Genomic DNA, 15,998 nt, shown 5'->3' with positions numbered 1-15,998 from the left:
TATCATCAATAAAAATAACAAGATATCTACTTCCATTTAGAGAGGGCTCACTCATAGGTCCAACAACATTAAAATGAACTAAGTCCAATATGTTTATAGCTCTATTCAAACTTGACTTAGGAAAAGACTTATTTAGTCAATTTACCATACTGACAGAAGCTACATATAGGACCATTTTCATGCAATTTAGAAAGATTCAACAACAAACCAAAGGCACTTGCTTGCAGTAAAGACTTTTAATTACAATGGCCTAGCCTTTTGTACCACATATAGGTTTGTTCTAATGAAGATTCTATTGCAGAAAAACACATATTTCCTCATTTAACAGGAAAACAATTTCTCACCACAAGAACAAACATCATGTAAATACCAGAAGGTTCAGAAACTGTGCAAGCATTATTTTTGAATACTAGCATATAATCATCATCAATTAACTAGCCAACACTCAATAAATTTTGAGTTATTTCAAGAACCAAAAGTACATTTAGAACATACTTGGTGCTTGAAGTAGTTTGAATTGCTATTGTCCCTTTCCCTATAGCATTAGTATAAAACCATTTCCTATTTTAATTGAAAAACAGTGAACAATGTCAAGTTCAGAGAATAACTCAACTTTTGAAGTCATATGATTTGAACATGCACTATCAAGAAGCCACTAGTTTTCATATGCTAAATTAGAATTTTCAATAGCCATAAACAAGAGTTCCTCTACAACTTCAGCTTTTTCGACTGGCTTTGTAGCTTGAGGTTTTTTATCTACAACCTTAGCTTTGTTCTTGCAAACTTTCTCTATATGTCCTAGCTGCTTACATGCATTACATTTGACCCTAGGTCTAAACCAGTAATAAGCTTCAAAATGACTTCTTTTCTTACAGTAAGAACAAACTAGAAACTAGCCTCTTTTATTTTGAAGCCTTCCAGTAACTATACCAGCTTTGTCTTTTTCTTTGTTTTCATTTGGATTCTTTTTAAATGAAGAATCAGTAAGAGCTTTACCTTTTGAACGAGCTACCAATGCACAATCAACTCTTTCATCTCTTATTGATGCCTTCCTCTGTTCATCAGCTTTTAAAGCACTAACCAAGTCTGATATTGAAGATGCTAAGATGTCTTTTACTTGCTCCAGATAAGTGATTGTGGAATCGAACCTCTCTAGTAAGCTTAACATAATCTTCTCCGCCACCTTTAACTGAGTAAGAGAGTCTCCCATAAGTTTGATTTGGTTTACCAATTTTATCAGATCTTTAACAAATTCAGCTACTGTCTGGTTCTCTTTATTCTCAAAAGCTTATATTTCTTTTTGAGATTTTGCAAACGCACCTGTTTGCTTCTTACAAACCCTAAAAACTCTTTCTCAAGCTTACTCTAAGCCTGGTTTGTAGTCTCACATCCCATTATTCTATTGAAAATTGATTTAGACATAACTGAATGTGTGAAAGATAGAGCTCTATATCTTTTTGCAATGTTTTCTTCATGTTGATTCACTTGTGCCTACGTTGCATTCTCTTTTAACATTAGTAATTCATCTCAAACTCAACAGTATTCTAAAGATTAACACCTCTAAGAAATGCTTTCATTTTTTAGCTTAAACAGCATAGTTTGAACCATCAAATGAGGGTGGTGACTATTGTGTAATAGTTGAAGTTGAAGTTGACATAGTTTGAAAAGAAGTTGGGTTATGGTAGATGAAAGATGAGATTTTAGGATTGTTTATAAATATTTTAAGTGACTCAAGGATCAATTATGTGCTTTGATACCATGTTGTTGTTAATACATTGTAACGACCTCTTTTCTTATCATTACTGGCATTCGAGACTTGCGAGTGAACTCATCAAATCCTAAACAAGCCTTAGTTGAGATTCTGAATAATTTAACCAAGCATTCTAATGCGTATATGAGTCAACTAGTAATAACAATACTTTTGTTTACTTAAACCAAATAAATGATTACAATTAAAGTATAGCATCCAGTTACAACATCCTTGTGTGTCCTAACTTCACACTAAACATCCAATATACAACCTTAGAGTTTTTAACAAAATACATTTCTGATAGACTGATTATCTTTATAAGTTTAACTATTTTATAGAATATGACCTCTATGCAGCGAAGTGACTCAAAGTGGAAGTCTAAAAGATGCCATTACTTATGTTGCAACAAGTCTCAAGATGCTGAACGATACACTTGATCTGATTACTAATCTGTAAAAAGAAGTTAAGGGGGGTGAGTCTCACAGACTCAGTGATCATCAACTCCGTGAGTAGGGTGTAGATGGGAAACAAGCTAAGGTAGAAGATTTGAATATATAAAAACATAAGAACATATAAACCATTTAATCAAATGAGGCATTTGTGCCTCATATATAAAACCAAATATTGTTATACAAGAAATCATTTAACCATCATTGTCTCAAAACCCGTGTGAGTGAAAGATTTTTATCGTCAAAATCATTTGATGTCCTTTACTTAAATTTGAATCAGTATAATCACGCACATTCCCATGAAATCATAAGTTATCAAAGCTTTTACACAAGCTCATAAATCATCTCATCCCCGAGGTATTAAACACAACATCGTTAATTCATAATTAGTATTTAAAGCACTAAAAGCTTTTAATCAAATAGGGGAGTTGCGAAAAAACTAGTATTTCTCACCATGCAAAAAACTACGTCTGTGAAAACTCAAAAAGATATCACTCTCGAGTAGGTAATAAAAATAAAAATCTTGTGGACCCACTTCCATGTAATAACATTTGGGAGCTTCACTCCATCGGATCCCCACAGCCATGGCAGTGACAACTGGCCTACTCTCAGATTTCCCGGTTTGATAAAACCATTTAAAAATCAAGTTGGGTTTTCAAAAGCTTATTTCCAAACCATTTTCAAAGTATGCTTATAGTTACATGATCAAACCCCTTTTTTGTAAGACTCTACAATGTAAAACCTTTTGCATGAGGTTTAGATGTTAGATCAGCATGGTGAGTACGAAATTCATTCATGAATGCACAGCACACAATCAATAAGTCTCATTTTGATAGAAATTATAGTAAAAAGCTTGTTTCCCGGTTTTAAAATCCTTTACGTATATAACTTGTATATATATATATATATAATCAAAGTAAATTCCAAATACTTTGGCATTCATAATTCCTAGGATATCTACTAGCTCATGCTTTCCATAATTTTGCATTTAAAATAAATTAACACGTATAATATATATATGTACATAATTATGAAAATTTTTAAAATAGACACCCCCTACTCACCTTACAATAGCGGGATGCTACATCGCTATTGACTCAAGGACGTATCTAGCTAATTTTACTTGCCAATCACCCGTTACCTCTTCTGGCACACCACTACAACACACATTTCCTAACAACAAATTAAACTCAATATGCTTAATCATACACATATATGGGCAACAACTTGATTAATGATTCCTTAACCAAATTTCATATTTTCATCAACCTCAACCACAAGCATTTCACATACTATCAATTGTTCATAACCAAAACAACATAATTTGAACACATTGCATGCTCACCTCTCGATTTTAGCTTGAGTCACACATATGATTCACAATTTCCTCCCATCCATGGTCATCATTGCCGCCACAAACATAAACAATTAGCACACATCTCATTTCTCTTGTTTACTTGTGATTGCAAGACTAAAATACTCACCCATTGCTTAACTATCTCCAAAATCACCATGCATTCCAAGATTGATCCACATGCATGCATCTATTTCTTTCAAATCTTGAAGGACCTTTGCTGCCACAACATTTGCACACAATTACCAACTCATTTCCTCAAGAAATCATAACCAAAATTAGGGTTCTACTTACCTTCCTTAGCTTGGAATCACTAGGCCGAACCTCTTATGCCTTCCTAAAACTCCAACCATGGCATACAAGAGAAAACCTTTCAGTTTTTCTCCCAACTTCCACAAAACTAAGCCGCCTCCAAGCCTTTTTCACTCAACTCTTTCTCTCCTCTCAAATGGAAGCCTCACAAGGCTATTTTCCTTCCTTGTAATTTTTCAACTCCCATTTGATGTTATGAAGTCTAAATTATTTATGGAGGATTTTGAGAAGCTTGAGTTTTCACTTGGAGAGGGAAAGAATTAGAAAAGTCTTGTAAAGAAAGTATTTCCTTTCCTTAACGTTAATATCAATGAAGTCAAGATAAGCATGCACTTTTGCCATGCAAAGTGGCAACCAATAAGGGCTGCCATTAATTCCTAAGAAAGCATGTAAAATGCAACCTTTTTCATGTAAATTGGTGGCCAATGAGGACTGCCATTAATTCCTAGGTGGTTTAGATAAAATATTGACCTTTGCATGCAAATTCTCTTATTTAGCCTTTGTTATTAACGCCACCTTTTATGGTTGGCTTAAGCATGCATTAATTTTCATTCTTTCTTTATTTCTTTTTCTTTCTTTTACATGCCATGCCATTCTATTCCCTTTCTTTGTTATTATCACCACCTCCCATTGGTGGCTTGTTCATGCAATGTTTACCTTTATTTCATTTGCATTACATTTCACATGAATTTTATTGCATTTCATTTTCATTTCCTTTCAATGCCACCTTATCACCCAATAATATTCATGCTATGATTATACATTTTTCTTTACAAATCACATGCATCCTCTATGTTAATTCACTATGGGCTATCCTTGCCAAACTATGGTTTTCTCCCATTCGAATACTTTTTATTCCTTTTTCTCTTTATCAACATTCACATGGTGTGGTCCCATATGTTTTCCATTAACTTCTTTGTTTTTCAATACAATAATTTGCATGTAATAGTGAATTTTGTATGCACATCTCATGTTCCACATAATCTAACCTTCCTTGGTTAGTAAATGTCTATTTAATTAAAATTACACATATGTCCTCAAACTTTTTCTTATTTACTATTTAACCCTCTAAACTTTCATCTTTTACAATTTGATCCTTCCAATTTGTTTTAAACTCCAATTTTCTTCTATCTACCTTCCTTTACACGTGTGCAGACAAAATATAAAAGTTGCATCTTATCAAGGTGTCACCATAATATTTAAATATATACTTACTCGCTCTAACTTAATTTAATAAAAACACACGGGTCCCATTAACACCATTTTTCTTCAAAATTCTTTCTTGCTTCTTTTTTCATACTTAGATTAGTCATATAATTCACTTTTATAACCAATTTCGATAATAAATAAAATATTAATATTTTAATATTATTTTATTAATAAAATATTATTTTATTTTAAAATTTTTCATTTGTCTCCTCAAGACCCAAAATGTCTCATTTTGTCCTGGTTCACCTCTGATTCACCTTTCAACTTGCTAATTCATCTTTCATAAAAATATTATTATTTAATTACTATTTTCTCTCATGTGAAATATTTTATTTTAAACTATTCCTTTTACCCTTCATCACTCTTAAACACTCTACTTAACCTCAATTGGTATCCAATAAGTTCTATTAGCCACTGTATCCAAGTACGGGGTGTTACATACATAAAAGACATGTCTCTTTCTTTCTTTCTCCTTTCATTTGTTTCTGTCCGGCTTTAGCCTATAACAATTGTTTAACATTAATTGTTGTTATGAGTGGACCTGACAAGGTTGTTCTGACTACCCATTTACGATATAAGATGATTTATAAAATTATTTTATTGTTCTTATTTGAAATTAATATAGAATATATAAAATTAGAAGTTATAAGTGTATGAGAAAAGACTACTATAATTTTGAGATAAATTCTAAAAAAGAAATATAGACATTTAGCTAAATATAAAGAGAATTTTTTCCATATATATATATATATATGATTGAAATTGTTTGTGTAGGAAAATACGAATTTTATAGACATATTTGTAAAAAAATTTTACTTTGATCAAATTTGTATCAGTCTTTTACCTTTTCAAGGTGAGGTGAGGAAATTGTGAAAAATAATCTTCCTAATAAACTCACTTCAAAAATGACTTTCACTATAATTTAACTGATTTAAGACAATTTTTGGCATGACTTAATAAGATTACCTTTAAACCATTTAATCCGAATTACGTGGTCCCAATTTCTTTCTCCTTTCCTACCTTTCGGATAAAAATTTTAAAATTAAATCTCGATTTTGCTATCTCGCTGTTTAGCTCTCCAATGCCATTGAGGTCTATATCTCGCTGTCTAATTCCCCATCGAGCTCTCCAATGCCATCAGGGTCTATATCTCTCCATCCAACTCTCTAATGCCATCGAGGTTTATATTGCCATCCAACTTTCTCACTATCCCAAAGTGCAAAGATGACATCAAGGTATTTGTTATGGGTTCTTGAGTTCTTTTTTTATATTCATAGAACGCAAAAGTTGATGGGTAAATTATATGACTTTAGAAACTTAAATCTAGCTGGGAGTAGCGAAATCAATCAATTTATAAACAATGCATGAATATTTATTAGGCATTGCGTCATTGGATATTAAGGTGTGTGACTGGATATTAGGCATTGCATGATTGATTATTAAGAACCGTAACTTGTTTATTTGGCATTACGTGACTGAATATTAAACAATGTGAGACTAGATATGAGGCATTGTGAGACTAGATTTTTGGAATTGCATGAGTTGTGCATTGTGTGACGAGGTTTTAGGAATTGCTTGACTAGCTTGTAAACATTGTGTGACTAGTCTTTAATAATTGCATTGCTTTATCTACCTAATGCTGAAGGTGATTATCTATTAATTCAGCCCTTTTAATAATAAATTTTGTAACATTAGAAGAGAATTAGGAATGCTTAATAACCAATTTAGCCCCTCTAATTCCACTTATATCGATACAGAAAACCATTTAGATTTAGCTGACACAGAACTCTAAAATTCTCTTTAGAACACTTAATGCATCGATTTACGAACTAACCATATTCATCAAAAAATAAACTTAAAATCATTGAACACCCTTCCAAAAGTTAGCATTCATGCCTACAAATAGAGAAAATCATTATCCATTTTAATTAAAATCATCTGAAGGAAAATCTCAAAATTCTTATGACTTTTAAACATTATGGAGGCGAGACTAGGAAGGGGGTTGTTACTAAAGAGGAAGATATCGTCGGCAATGTTGTAGTATATATGGTCAAGTTGATGAACCAAACTGAGAACATGGAGAAGGACATGCGTGGATTGATGTATAAGGTGTTGCTTAGGATAGAAGTTCTGAAAATTTTAGACAATAACAAGATTCTAGCTAAAATTTATGAAATAGTATATAAGATTAAGAAAAAATGAACCATGGTTCACACGTTGTATCATTTTCCCTTTTTCAGCTAATGAATAAAAATACTGATTTATTACATATTTTTCATAAAATGTGTTAACTGCCTTTAATTTCTATTATGCTGAATAATTTGTTTACTTACCTTAATTTCTTAATTTTCTATTTATATAAGAGAAGTAAAGGTATGATTACAAAAGTTGAAATATTATTTTATTTATAGGCATTATGTGAATGGATATTATGCATTGCATGAATGGATATTAGGCATTGTGTGTTTAGTTATTATTTATTTCGTGACAGGTTTTTATGTATTGCGTGACTTATTGTTAGGTATTGTGAGGCTGACTTATGCATTGCGTATATTAGGCATAACGTGAGCGGATATTAGGCATTGCGTGACTTATTGTTAGGTATTTTGGCATAACGTAAGCAGATATTAGGCATTGTGTGACTTATTGTTAGGTATTGTGAGGCTGACTTATAGGCACTGTATGAATTGTGCAATGCATATCTTGTTTTGAGACATTTCTTAACTACTTTTTAGGCATTATGTGATTGGTTGTTATGTATTATGTGACTTGTTGTTATGTATTGCGTGACTTTGGACCAATACATAACTAGTTATTTTGGCATAACATGAGTGGATATTAGGCATTAAGTAACTTATTATTAGGTATTGTGAGACTGGCTTGTAGGCGTTGCATGAATTGTGCAATGCATATCTTATTTTGAGACATTTCTAGACTACTTTTTAGACATTGCGTATGTATTGCATGACGTTGGGCTAATACGTGATTGGTTATTTTGGCATAACATAAGTGGATATTAGGCATTAAGTGACTTATAATTAGGTATTGTGAGACTGGCAATGCATGACTTGTGCAATGCATTTCTTGTTTTAAGGCATTTCTTCACTAGTTTTTAGGCATTGCATGAATGTGTATTAAACATTGTGAGACTGACTTTATGTTATTTCATGACTTAGTCACTGCGTAAGTGGTTTTTAGACATTGAGGTGTAATTTTTGATAAATTGACTAATTGTGACATTTATTTTTTTGTTAGATTTCAATGGCCTGCCAAATGTGAAGCTTATAATTACATACGGTTATTATTGGATTGATAACTCTTATAAGGGTGGTGAGACATGAGTGAAGGGTGTTGGGAGTGATTTGTCATTTTTGAGCCTAGTGAAGCTGGTTGAAGAGGTTGTTAGGTTCAACTCACATAATAATGAAATCAAGCTACATGCATTGCTTAGTCATGTCATAGGGGTTTCACGCGCAATTATTAAGGACGATAAAGATGTAGCAAGTATTCTGTGAGATGAGAGGGTAGTTGTTGTATTTGTGATAGTTAAGGCATGAAATGCAAATGACATTCCACATGAACATGGTGTCCAACTTAATAATACCCTACAAAAAAATGTTAATTATTTTGACATACCACACCATGCATTTCCTAGCAAACAATAATGATAATCACCATTGACATATACACATGAGTTTGAGCATCTCGGTACACACATGAAATGTTTAAATGATATCTGCACAATTCCAATTGGAATGTGCATCGAATGAAATACTTGATATTTTGCAACAAACGCAACCTTGCCTCGAAAATACAATGGGTCCCTTGTCATTTGAGAATGACATTGTAATGGTTGTGAGTGGTGATGATGCATCTGATCAGATTGAAGATGATCTTGAAGAGGACGACATTGCGAATTGGAATGATAAGCTGGAAGATGACTGTGAAGATGATTACATTAGCAAACATGATGACTATTCAAAGGATGACAAGGATGAGCACAATGACATTCCGAATTGCAATCATGTAGATGGCATACAGAACATACCACAACTATTACGTTAGAAGAGGTTCAGTGCGATGACCATGCCACAACTATTGAATTAGAAGATAACTTGCTGACCCTATTTATGACAACCCATCACACTTAACAATGGGATTTGTTCGTCTGATGATAGTGATCAGGAAAGGGTAAATGCAAGGGTTTCTCGTCAATAGATTATTCCAGATGTAGATATGATATCCTTCCAAATAGTTTCGACTGAGAAATCCAGATCAATGGACAACCACTTATATCACCGAAAACTGATTTCATCGATGGCCAAATTGAAATAACCTTTGAGCATGTCGACACTAAAAGAGCATTTTGAGATTAGAATTAAAAAGTCATGTCACGCTCATTTAAAGATTGTTTATAAGGAAAAGGTATGCAAGTTTGTTTTGCGTATAACAAAGTTACTTGAGGAAAAATATTAGCAAGTTCAGATGTTCCATGTGAAAATATTCATTTGCTCTTTTTTATTTTTCAAAAATTAACATCATCTATCGATAGATTTAACCATTTATCAAAAGATAGGCTTCAAGATTCTTTTAAAAAACTCTCGAGTTGTTATCTATTGCTAAATTTGCCCATCTATCAATAGATAGATCAAGTCTATGGATAAACATTGAACATATAAGCTTCTTTACATTTAATATCATTTAAGTAAATGTTCTTTTTTTTTATTTTTGTATTTTTTATTTATTTAAGATATTTAATGTAAATAAGCAAGCATCACCATTTAGATTCAATAAAAATATTAAAAAAATTAAAATCCAAAAGAATTAATCTAAACTTTAGTTTTAAGAACAAAATCAAAACAGTTTAACTAAAATTAAACTTATGGCTCTCATTTTAATAGCAAAAAAACTCTTAAAATTATGAAAAAAAATTATTTTTAATAATCTAAATATCAAGAAAATCATTACTATCATTTTTTATTTCTAAATGATTGTTTTATAAAAAATCACATATTTGATTACTTCCAAATTTTAAAAAAAATTCTACTTCAACAATAGTAGTCAACCAAGGTGACCTTTTTTTGAATATTAAAATTAAGTTTGATGTTCAAAACATTTTCAAATGTCTTCCCTCCCCCCCTTTCGCTGTAAGCAAATGACCTTCCGCGTTCAATCCTGTTGCTCTCCCTTTGAAGAAGAATTTAGAATTCAAATGCAAAAAATAAAACTTTTAAATTTAAGAATCTTACTGTCTTTTTAGTGAAATTTATAAAGACTATTGTCATTTTGTTGAAAATATAACATTGGCACCTCATATTAGAATAGTAATAAAACACTTTTTTATTTTTAAAAAAAATTCCCATAGTGTCACATGAAAAAATATCATATCACAAGAAATTTATATAAAATTTACCCTAATATTAACATTTATTTGTAAAAAGATATGTCCAAAAAATATAAATATTTTAAAAAATTAATATTATTTCGAAAAAGAATTTTAAGCTGCAAAATTATAGTCCATGTAGAAGCCAATGCCAAATAAGTTAGTGATGGTAGCCGGTGTGGGCAGGCAATTAGAGTTGAAAATTGTTATTATAAGTGAAGACTAATAATAAAATTGACTAAATAAATGTTTGAAATTATTATTATTATAAAAGATTAATCCCACAAACCTACAATTATTGTAATTTATTAAATTTAAATATCAAGGGCTAAGAAAATAGATCTTTGCAGGAATTTTGCCATATAATTTCTAATTGGCCAACTAGAAATTGACCAAAAATCAATGACAATTTACAAATTTAAAATTACATAAATGCCTTGTGCAATTTGCGTTCAAAGACTAAAGCATAGTAAAGAAAAAGGTGAAAATGTCAAATTACCATTAATAGTTTAATTTACACAAAATTTAGGGAAAAAAAATTAAAAGAAGAAGCAATCAGCTCAGAAGAGGAACTTTACAATTAAGATCATCGGGATCACGATCCCCATCATGATCATCAAAGTAATCACCACATTCGTAAACAGATCCAACGAGCGCCAGCTGATCTTCCAAGTACCTCCGTAGCAGCCCAACTTCCCTCTCTTCTCCACCGCAACAACAACCCTCTTCACATCGCCGCAGCCGCCGCTCCTCCTCCTCCTCTTCTTCCTGTGCCGCCTTTCCGCTCCTTCTTCGTCGACAAATCCGGAAGCAGACTTCGGCTATGCAAAGGAGAGGGAAAGTTGCGCAGAGGAAAGGGAGGAGAAGAGGGGAGCAGAGCAAGAGCAGAAAACAGCGGCTGCGGCGCGTGCGTAGCCACGACCCGATAGTTAGCATGAGATGAGCAGGAGCGAACGTGGGTGAACGGGAGGTGGCCGTGGGATTGGGGTTGGGAAGAAGAGCTTCATTCCGGGAAGCGGATTTGAGGAGCGGCGGAGGGTTGGTGGTGGCGACGGTGATTTTGTAGTGAGGGGTTGAAATGAGAGGGGATTTGATGTAAGGAGACTGATTTTTAAACATGAGGAGTATGCGATGATAGTGATTTGATTTTGATTTGATTTGATTTGATTTGGTTTTGGTTCGAGACAATCAATAACTATACATTTAATTTTCTGTTTTTTTTTTTTTTTGTGTGTGAGAATTTTTTAACTCAAAATATCTATACTCACTCTGATTTTCTTCAGTAAAATACTACAGGAGGAAAAAATATTGTTGCAAAGGACTGACTTTGGTGAGGTTTGCCTTAGGCAAGGAAGAACCTTAAACAATTAGTAATTAAAATAATTTTTAATTAGTTGCGAGAGTAATCAATTGATATATAATTTAAAAATTATTGTAAATAATTACATATTTTATTCATGAATTGAGTAACAAAGTAATCGTTAATAATAATGTATAGATAAATGTTGTTAGTGATATTAATAACATTTACTAAGTTAAGATATGTTGTCCGTGTTTAACATCAAATTATAATAAATGAATAGTCTATTCCGACAACAGAAGATTTAATTGAGGGAGTTGGAAACATAATAATAGTTAAGTAAGCAAAATATTAGTTTAAAGTGTTGAAAAGTCCAATGATTCAACACTAAATTTAATCACATGAAAAACTAGGATTGACCTTAGTTGAGGAAACAATTAATTTTCCGCTAAACTATAATAGAAAAAACAAAAGTATCAGCAAAGAACTAGAAGAATTAAGAAAGAATTAGCAGCATCAACGATAAAATCAAAGTATAAATGTAATTATTCAAAAATAAGATGTTGTAAAATTAAAATTAGTTAAAAGGTGTACTCAAACAACGAAATATTGGATATCTTGATCTACCTTTGTTGCAACATAATAAAACAATTGAAAGAACAAAAGAAGTAAAATCTTGATAATAACAAGGTCAAAGTACCCCATGAGTCCTTGCACTATGGGTTTTTCGTCAAGTTAATCCATTTATCGCAAAACTAGTTAATTTAGCTCTTATACTTTGCGATTTTGTTCAATTGAGTCGTTCTCCTTGACGTCATCAAAATTGACCATTAATGGTGTTGACATGTCAAATTATGCTGACATGGTAATGATATGGCATTAACATGCTGATATGGCAACAATGACATAGTAGGCTTGAAAAATGAAAACTTTGAAACAAATTTTATTTTTTGAAATTTTTTTTTCCACATCAGGTTTTTAATGCAACATCATATAGACTAAATTAAATAAAATGTAGAGTATAAACATTACATTGAATAAAATTAAATAGTACCGAAACTAAATTGAAGAAAGATCTATCATTTAGGAATTAAATTGAGTACCTTTACTATTTTGTTTAGCATCAGGTTTGCATCACAAGTGTACTTTTACATATCAAAGGTATTCTTTAGTAATTAAAAACCATTAACTTTCCATTTGTAGGAAAAATGTATAAAAACTAATTACACTACTTTCTTTTCGAAAGGTTAATAAATATTCTCATTTCAGTGGAAATATTCTATTTCATTGGAGTAATCCAAGTAAATCCAATCAAAAAACCCCAAGTTAACAAAAAGATCTTATGGTTCGACAACAGCCGCTAAGATATACTCAAAAAAGAAAATGTACATCACCAAGAGGCTTGTAACCTCTGCCAAAACAAAAATCAAGCAAAAGTATAACTTTTGTTTAATATTCACCTTGTACAAAAGAAAGCCACTCAAATATACACAATATAGACAAAACCATAGCAAAAGAGACTTTTGCTCCAACAAACTTAATTATGGGAGCAGAAAAAGATTTCCAAATAATAAAAAAAAGTAGAGCAATGGCCGACCTCTAGTATAGGGACTTATGGCATACTTTGATTGTATATCAAGTGGTCAACCATTGCTCTACTTTTATTTATGATTTTGTCTCAACATTTTGATTTTGTTGGTGAGCAATTTCACTCCTTTATTTTTGATATGAACATTTTAATAAATTTTGAAATTTGAAAATGTTTTCAGTAGAGCTTATTAAGTTAGGGACCTGAAGTTAGTGACAATAGACACAAGCCATTATGCACAATGATCTGTATACTCTAAGGTAGGTGACTATATACAATGAACCATTTAGGTGGGACAACACCTTTTATTTATCTAAAACTCATTGGCTATATGAATCGAACTACAGATTGGTGTTACAGCACAACTTTGTATGTTATTGGTAATGGGACAATACCCTACCCTTTGTTATTAAAAGTCGGTAACTATATGTACTAGACTATACTTTGGTGCTACGACACTTTTTGATATCCAAATAGTAGGGACAAAACCCTATCCTTTATTTCTATTACTTTTTTTTTTGTGCTCCACAAATGCTTACTCGGTTATTGGATTTGCATTGAAAGAATTAATTATGAATTGATTTGGAATTGAGACTTTGATCATGATTGATTCAACTATTGGTTTAAGGAAAACTTACTTGAAATCTGCTATTTACTTTATTTTGGTATTTGAACTCAAAAATTGAAATGAAATGTTGTTAGACTATTTGGAACTTAGAATATTATTTTTTTGGCTAAAATATGAGTTTCTATGGAAAAAAGTATTGGTACTTAATAATTATATTTTATAGAGTTATTCAGTTACAATTTTAGGTGTATTTTGTTTAAATTTTGAAGGTTTAATTTAAGTATGAGTTATTTTTATTCATTTATTTTATTTAAGTTAATTATATTGGATTCTATTTCTTTAAGTTAGGTTATTTTTTAAGTTAGTTTGTTGTTTTTGTAAGTGTGTTATTAAAAAGGTGATATTTTGTGAAGAAGAATGTATTCAAGATGTAACCTTTCACTACACATGTTTCAGTATTTTGAGCATATCTTTCACTACATAAGTCCAATTGACTTGATTTTTAAACTATTAAAAGCTAAGACGCCGAGCTACAACTTTCATTTTTACCATTTTGCCTAGTTCAACCTTGAAGAAGGCAAAAATTGTGTCACAAGTCAAAGTAGCATTGTAGAGCCTGAAAATTCAAGATAGAGCATAGGACGTCACGGCCATGGAAGCATGAGTGCCACGACGCCCCGATAAAAGATGTACACTTCAGTAAACTAAAGGCTTTGACACCATGACCACCAAAAGGGTAGCATCATAGTGCCCAAAAAGAAAATCTAAAATAAAATAATACCCAGAGCACAGCGCTATGGCACCCAAGGATAGAGGGCCACAACGTTTATAAGTTAGAAAAGAGTTTTCATGCCACCAAATTTCTATTTGACATGGATTCGAGCTCTATTTAACCACCCTTTTAAAGCAAGTTTAGGGGGGAATTAAGAAAGGGTTTTCACAAAAAAATGGCCTTTTAAGCTAGCAAGAAAGCAAGGAAAATAAGAAAGATTACAGATCGAAGACTTGACAAATGTTGGAGTTCTTTCTTCTTTTGTTATCTTTATTCTTTCTTTGTTTAGTTTTGATGGTTAAATTTCTTTTTGGATGATGTTTTTAGTAATTATGGGAAATTAAATTTTTTTAATCTAGAATTACAATTGAACCCAATGCGTAGTTTGAATTTTTATATTCTTTCTTATTTATGATTAATAGTGTTCGAGTTGTTTATTTTAATCTTGTTCTTAATGTGTCTGATTGCTTGATCAGCAATTATATTGATTTAAAAACCTAAATGGAACTGGAAAAGAGAGTTTAGAGTAAGTCGTAGATGAAATAACATATGTTCAATATCAATTGTATGAGATGATTGATTTGATTCACATGTAAGGTAGAAAGACACTTTCACGTCATATGTAGCCATAATTAGAGTCTAAACGTAATGAGTTTTTCTTACTTTTAATTTGCATAAGAATATAAGAAGTTTGTTAAGGAAGATATTTTTATTAGAACATTAGAAGAAACTTATAAATATACTAGAACTTTATGTTAACAACTTTAGCCTCTTTAGTAAGTAAAAAGAGAGTAAAAAAGATTCAAATGAAGGATTGAGGGGATATTGTGATTCTAGAATTTGATTGATTGATTCTAGTTAAATTGTTATTTTTTTTTAGTTTTAGTTTCATTAATTTAGAGTAGCTTTAAATTTGATTGTTTGGATAAGAATAAGTTGTGTTAATTTGTAGTAGCTTTAAATCGTTTTTTGTATTAACATGAGCAACAGGCTATTCTATAGTTATTTCAACTAATGTGTAATATTCATTAAAAGCTTGAGACATAAATTTACCAGTATTGTCAAGATAAATTGTTTTGATTGCATAATTAGAAAAATATGCTTATGAATGAATAATTTGGGTAAGTAATCTTACAAACACTAAATTGTGAGTTGATAGTAAGTACACATATGACTATCTAGTAGATGCATCGATTAAAGTCAGAAAATATATAAATGGTTCTCATGGTGGATATATGGGTTCATATATATATATATCACCTTGAATACGTTCCAAAACGTAAAGGATTCAATCTTAACTTTAGCTAGTAATG

The 15,998-nt window shown here is 31.4% G+C and overlaps 1 protein-coding gene and 1 long non-coding RNA gene across 2 annotated transcripts; both read right to left on the bottom strand.

Moving 5' to 3' along the window:
- Positions 1-2,228: 2,228 nt before the first annotated feature.
- Positions 2,229-4,129, bottom strand: LOC110419875 (uncharacterized). Its single transcript, XR_002445494.1, has 3 exons — positions 3,848-4,129; positions 3,545-3,773; positions 2,229-3,372 (listed from the first exon to the last, which is right to left on the bottom strand). It is a non-coding gene; the product is annotated as an uncharacterized LOC110419875 (long non-coding RNA).
- A 6,795-nt stretch (positions 4,130-10,924) lies between these two features.
- On the bottom strand, positions 10,925-11,730 carry LOC110419690 (uncharacterized). Its single transcript, XM_021432782.2, has one exon. It carries the CDS (start codon positions 11,574-11,576, stop codon positions 11,013-11,015), a length of 564 nt encoding a protein of 187 aa, XP_021288457.1. The 5' UTR covers positions 11,577-11,730; the 3' UTR covers positions 10,925-11,012.
- Between the last annotated feature and the right edge of the window lie 4,268 nt (positions 11,731-15,998).

This window comes from Theobroma umbraticum, unplaced genomic scaffold (assembly GCF_002168275.2).
Source record: "Theobroma umbraticum cultivar Fairchild unplaced genomic scaffold, ASM216827v3 scaffold_67.0, whole genome shotgun sequence".
Classification (NCBI taxonomy): Eukaryota; Viridiplantae; Streptophyta; class Magnoliopsida; order Malvales; family Malvaceae; genus Theobroma; species Theobroma umbraticum.
Note: the sequence above shows the minus strand (reverse complement) of the source record. Positions and strands in the feature narration are given on the sequence as shown.

Excerpts from the sequence above, each read along its gene's own strand:
- LOC110419690 (XM_021432782.2), bottom strand. The coding sequence starts at position 11,576 with ATGTTTAAAAATCAGTCTCCTTACATCAAATCCCCTCTCATTTCAACC.